The 6,548-nt window shown below is 37.0% G+C and overlaps 1 protein-coding gene across 1 annotated transcript; it reads right to left on the bottom strand.

Moving 5' to 3' along the window:
* Positions 1-210: 210 nt before the first annotated feature.
* LOC113692478 (triacylglycerol lipase SDP1) lies at positions 211-4,901 on the bottom strand. The gene is made up of 3 exons (XM_027210889.2): positions 2,520-4,901; positions 2,177-2,320; positions 211-1,480 (listed from the first exon to the last, which is right to left on the bottom strand). Exons 1-3 carry the CDS (start codon positions 3,948-3,950, stop codon positions 494-496), a joined length of 2,562 nt encoding a protein of 853 aa, XP_027066690.2. The 5' UTR covers positions 3,951-4,901; the 3' UTR covers positions 211-493.
* Positions 4,902-6,548: the final 1,647 nt, after the last annotated feature.

Here is a 6,548-nt window from a genome sequence, read left to right as displayed (position 1 = left end):
AATGAAGTTTTGAGGGTTAATAATTGCAACCATCTAGCTTCTAGGATAAATTCGATAATAGATAATTCTACATTGACTTGCTTGCCTTCTGCCCAACTAATATTTGGACAAATTTCAAAAATTATATTAAAAAAAAAAAAGGGTTGAGAGGCACTATGAAATCAGAAAAAGTTCATAAACACATTTTCAAAGTTGTCCTCATACTTGACATGGAGAAAGAAGAACTTCTCATACCGGTGGAACAACAAGAGAAACCATTACAACTTTGATTTAGTACAACCAAGCATAAATCCAGATCCTGCTAGTAATTCTATTCACAGTTTTACAGCTTATATACAAGTGCCATCTCATTGGAATAAGCTCTAGCACAATGACAAATGCTGATTCACAAATTTCTATTCTTTTCTGCTTTCATCTGAGTAAGATTCTGCTAAAGTCGAATCTGTAAACTCCAGTATTACATCATCAAGGTAGCTGATACAACTACACCATACTAGCTGTTACCTTGATCTACATTAGGATGATTATCAGGGACACAATCAGCATCGTGTTCGTTTAGATTATTTTCCACTTCACCAGGATCATCATCGGATTCAGATACTGAGCTAGAATCCAGTCCTGTTTCTAGACATTCAAGTTGCACACATTCAGGTAGTGGATCATGCGGTGAATCACGTGGAGAACTAATACTTGATTCACGACTCCTGGTTGTTGGTGTTAGATCTTCTTTCTTCACAATATTGAACATAATTCCATTGCGTATTCTTTCAGGCTGCAACAGGTCACCCTCAGCTACCATAATGCTAGAACCAGTGGTTGGAACTCTGGAACCAAACTCTCTTTGATCAAATTCTGTCTCCAAATTTCTATCTGGAGTCGTTGTCCATGAGACTTGATGTAGTCCATCTCTGCCACCCATCTGGGTCACTGCGCTGCCAGGTTGAACCACCATTCCTCTGTTCAACCTGCTATCAATGTCCAAATTCTGGAGAAAGTCTATAAACTTGTCAGCTGAGGTCGTCCTCATCAAGGGGCCACCAGATCTTGTCCAAGAATTGAGATCAGCACTTTCAGACTCACTATCACTTCCATCGTGTGTGTTTCGGCAGGCTCGCCAATTTCTCCCAGTAGGTCCTGCCGATCCACTGCCACCATGATGAAACGAGGAAGCAACATCAGCAAGTAGATCTTCCTCTAGGGATCCTGCTGAGTTCTCTCGTGCAATACAGTTCCAAGAAGGGATCCTTTTGGATGCATTGAATCTGACTGTGCTGGCCAATCCATGCGAAGCAGCAGCAGCTCTTTCAGCACTCCTTTTGAGCCTTCGCATGTGGTTAAGTATACCAACACTCTCATCAAGAGCTAGCTCAATTCCACAGTTTGCTTTTATTGCTGACAGCTTCTCCCAAGTGCACCTCCTTCCCTGGTTGGCTGACTTCTGAATCTCCACATTAGAGGGATTTTGAATGATTTTTGAATACTGAAAGAATAAAGAAAAGAGTTAACCGCATATGCTCAAGTTTAGTCTTTTTCAAAAGAAAAAAATTAATCTACAAATAATTGATACAGGGTTGCTAATCCAGTAAACTTGATGGTTTTGGATAACTACAACAAAATCTTATCCAGATCACGGATATAAGCACCTCTCGTGCAACGCTCTAAAGAAATTACATTCATATATAATCACAAATCAGCCTAAAAAAGACGAATGACAATTCATGGTCTAAAAGGATTGAAAACAACATTCCCAACTATCTAGAACAGACAAACTAACACCCAGGTGTAGAGAAGTAATGGAATTGAATCACCCAGAAAAAACTATATGGTGTAATGAGCTAGCCGATCAGTTCTTGTAAGCCAGCTACTACCTAGCTGCATTCTTAGGAGAACTACATCTTGAATGAAACACTTAAAACCATTACATGGAGAGGCAAGAATTGGAAAGTGAATATATCTTTTCATCCTGTTTGATGATGGAGTATAATTCTCAAAATTTCTCAATAATGTGTTATTCTGAATAAGCTCCTTGCTTTTGCTGTTGTTGGCAGGTGGGCGGTGGGATTTTTTTTTTTTTTTGGGAAGGGAATTGGGTTTAGTCTCTGGAAGAGTCTTATTCTTCACTCCTGGTAAGAGTAACACTTCCCTAAGTTTAAAGTGGAGAAATATCTTTATGTACCTGAGCTAGAGTTGCTGGCATAACGACAGTCACATCGCCCTCCCAATCCTGAGCAAACAGCTTGGCCAATCCCCCCAGTGGGAAACCAAGTTCCAGTGTTTGATTGCATCTGTGTTTCACCTCCATCTCCACCAGATGAGCAAGCTAGACAGTCATAATTACATTGACATGTCAAGTCGTTGCAGCATAATTGTTAATAAATAAGAAAATGGATAACAGGATAGACCACCTAAAAGTGTAGTAATGATAACTACAGTATCTCTTCTAGAAATTTGAAAAATGGCTTTCATTTGGCCTATCAAAACTGACTGCAAAGCAAATAATAAAGACTGAGACAACAAACCTTTGCAGCAAAATTGCCTCCATAGGCTCTTACTAAGTCCTTAATTCTCAGTAAAGGTGCAATATGAGGATTTGCTTGACTGACAATAAAATGGTTAACATTGAAAAGCTCTTTCAACTGCATCATGGGTAAATCCACCTCCAAACTACCATCCCTCCATCGACGTGCAGATGTACCAGAGCCCTCCTCAGGTCCTAAATGAAATGGTGGATGATAAGGAACGATCTCTCCACTTCTATCTTTCGCCATCAGCTCTTGAGCTTCAAAAAGGCCAGGAAAAGCACAAGAAGCTGTGACTGCACTCCATATAACAACATGAGGTGAAGTCAAGTAGTTGAGGCATCTAGGAGGTTCATGCTTCCTTGGGGAGCAAACTGTAATCCCTAGAATCCTGCCAGTCATATCATAGGCCTCCTGGAAAGTTAGATTGTTCGTAAGATGTCTTAACATCATTTGCAATTGTCTGATGTCATGAACAGCACCTTGGGTCGTTACTCTCTTAAAAACTGTAAATATTCCTCCCATTTGATCAAAGAATTGCAAAGAGTGCCAGGAATCCTCAAAGAAACTCTGGAGCTCAGGCCAAGACCTAGTTGCAACAACAGAACACATAATGGACCCAACGCTGGACCCTGCAATTATCCGTGGCATAAGCTTGTGTTCAACCAATGTTTTGACCACACCTATGTGGAATGCTCCAAGAGAAGCACCCCCACTTAAAAGCAAAGCTGTCCTACCAAAGGCATGCCTCGTCTCATGCATAAAAGCAAGCTTCTCCTCCAATAAAAGCTCCTCTGAATCAGAGTCACAAACCATCCTCAACTGAGTTGAGACTTCATCTATATAGTCCTTTATAAGTCTAGGAACATGAAGCCTACCCTTGTGAAGTTCTGGATTGCACATATTGCCAAGATTCCGAACAAGGTCAGCTCTCATACAAAATACAATGTCCCTGAGAGACCCCTCTTGGCGACGATGCCGAAGCTCTTGAAGTTTATTCCTTACAAGTTCTTCATCATACAGATCAGCTTCATTCATTTTAGTGGTTTCTTTATCCAGCATCTTAGCAGCATGAGCCCATTCCTCATAGGTCAAGGCAGTTCTCATCATATTCCTCCAAAACTTCCTCCTATAAACCATCTCAGCCCTCATTTTCAAGTTAGTGTATCTTTTCAATGAGAAAGCTATTAATGTCACCAATACTAATATCCCTTGTGGGTTCCGCGGATGAAGCCACGAGATCAAAGGGGTCAAGTAGGTATTCAAATACACCTTAGCTTTGTACAAATATACTAACAACATATGAATCAGTTGATGCCTCAATTGTGAGATTGACTTACAAAATAAGACTCTAAAAGCAATGGTCCTTCCCATAATACTTGAAGGTCCAATGGAGAAAGCATCAACACTTGCCTCATTGCTTACATCCATACCTAAGCGGAGAGAAGTTTATCCCGAGAATTTGTTTCTCTATTGGCTTATAAACAATCCAATTCCGATTAAAGAAGCTGAATTTTCTATAATAGAGAGAAGTCTGGCTACTGCTTTTCTAATCAAATTGACAAATTTTGAAGAATAAGGATGGGAATCGATAAACAAATAACCTAAAGTTACGCTAGAACTTAATCAAGCTAAATATGTTGAGGAAAGTCAAAGAAAAAGATTCCAACCTCTTGGGGGCATGCGAATTCGAGAAATTCAGCCTCAAGATATCATCAAATTGCCAAGCCTCAACATATCATCGGCAGCCAAAAGCGTCTTTCAGTTACACCTTGAAGCAATGAAATTCTTCCAGGAACTAGAGCTTTCCAGGAAAACTAATCAAAAACAATGTCCAGATGGAACCCCCAAGATTCAATTTTGAAAACGACCCTTTTATCAATAACCAAATGGGTCCTCGAATCAACTCAATATTTCCAAAAAAAAACTTGTGGGATCAAAATAAAGAAAATTTTCCCAGAAATACAAGTTCCCGGAAAATTGCTGGTGAAAGAAGGTATGAACAGAACAAGAACCTAATTCTTTTTGGTTGCGTATTATAAGAGCCAAGCAAAATTAAGAGCCAAGCAAAATAGAACTAAGAAAAATAAAATATTGGCGGCCAATAAATTTTTTCAAGACGATGGAGATTGAAAATACTAAAGTAATAAAATAACAGGGACGGATTGATGGGGCATCGGGAATCGAAAAGTCTTCAGAAGTTTGGATCAGATAAACGATAATGATAAAGAAATGGTCTCACCGTTAGGTTGACGTGTGGTTGAATCAACAACTAAGGATAATGCATAATAAAAGGCCGGGTGTCGGACTACTATTTATAGGCATCGCCCCGCCATGCATTGAACTGAAGAAAATATTTTAGAATCCTGTCCTGCCAAATTTGAATTGTCCAAAAATGCCAACATCCTCATTTGGACGTATGGGGGAGATTGGAGATAAGAGAGCCACGGCAGTCTCGTCTCTAGCAGTAGTAGTGTATTTCTCCCATTGGTTGTGTAATTTGGCATGCTTTTAAACGTGATGAATGTTAACGTTTTCTTTTTTATTTTCTTTTTCTTTGTATAGGTCATCAATCTACCCATTATTTAAAAAAAAAAAGAAAAAAGAGAGAGACAAAGATAAAAAATCTCTACCTTATAAATTCATATGTACCTAATCTTTTAGCCATTTATTATTAGAGTTAATCTTTTTTTTTTTCTTTTTATTACCCTCTCACCTGTTTTATCACGCCCTTCCACCTTCAGTTGCCAAACATAAGATTTAAACCTTAAACGTGGTAGCGAAAAAGAATATAGCAGCCCTTCACTCACCACTAGCTTATAACACTATATATTCATAGCGTATATACTATTACGGTTACATATATGACATGTATGCAAAATTTGAAATTTAAAATTTACATTTAGATTAGTTGTCATGCATGCATTCGACGATAATAGTTTATACGCTATCGATGTATAGAAAATTAATCCTTATTATTATCATTACAACTCATCTTTGTGATTTACCTGCAATTTATCTTTGGTTGTTAACCTTATACTTATTTATATTTGGAAAATTTTTTTGTAATATTGCTTGTAACATTTTTTTTGAATTTCAAGAATACCCCATGTACTTTTTACATAATAATCATTCTTTGTCATATACCTACAAAATACCTCATGTTATTAATGTGAGGGGAGAATCAAATTCAGGTTTACTTGAGTATTAAGATAAAGAAACTGTGGTAGTTTACAATTAAAATTTTTGTTTTATTGGTTATAATATATTTTGAGACGTGATGTATGTAAGATAAAAGACGGTTGGAAAACATGTTTAAGCAATAATCCTATAGCTTTTTCCAAAAGAATCACAATCTAAACACAACCCATGTATTTTTACATAACAACTCATTCTTTGTAGTTTACCTACAATTTACCTCATCTAGAACTGTCACTGGACCAATAAAATTCACAGATGATTTACCTTTCAACAAGCACTTTTACATAATGACTTGTATTTTTTGTCATTTACCTACAATTTACTAATGTGAGGGAACCAATAGAATTCAGGTTTACTTAAGCATTTAGAATAAAGAAAATGTGGCAGAATAACAACTCATTCTTTGTCATTTACCTCTTGTAGAATTGTTAGGGGACCAATAAAATTCACATGTGCTTGAGCTTGTACGATGTATATTTTTAGATAACAACTCATTCTTTGTCATTTATCTACAATTTATTATTAATGTGAGGGAAAAAAATAAAATTCAGATTTAATTAAGCATTTAGGATTAAGAAACTGTGGTAGCATCGACCGGATATATCTAAATCTAACGAAATCAATAATTAGCACCCAATTGATACCAACAAAAGTCTCATTTTATCTATATTCTTCATCTTTCTATCTTTTTGTTAATATAATTTCAAGTCTCAAACAGGCAAACTCATTTCAAAAACTCCTTCAATTTCCTTCTCTATACATTGAAACTTATAAGGATAACTTTTTCTTCGTTCCACGTTTTAACAAAATATTATAAAAAAGTTTATT

Source organism: Coffea arabica, chromosome 6e, assembly GCF_036785885.1.
Source record: "Coffea arabica cultivar ET-39 chromosome 6e, Coffea Arabica ET-39 HiFi, whole genome shotgun sequence".
In the NCBI taxonomy this organism is placed as follows: domain Eukaryota; kingdom Viridiplantae; phylum Streptophyta; class Magnoliopsida; order Gentianales; family Rubiaceae; genus Coffea; species Coffea arabica.
This window is presented reverse-complemented; position numbering and strand designations above follow the sequence as displayed.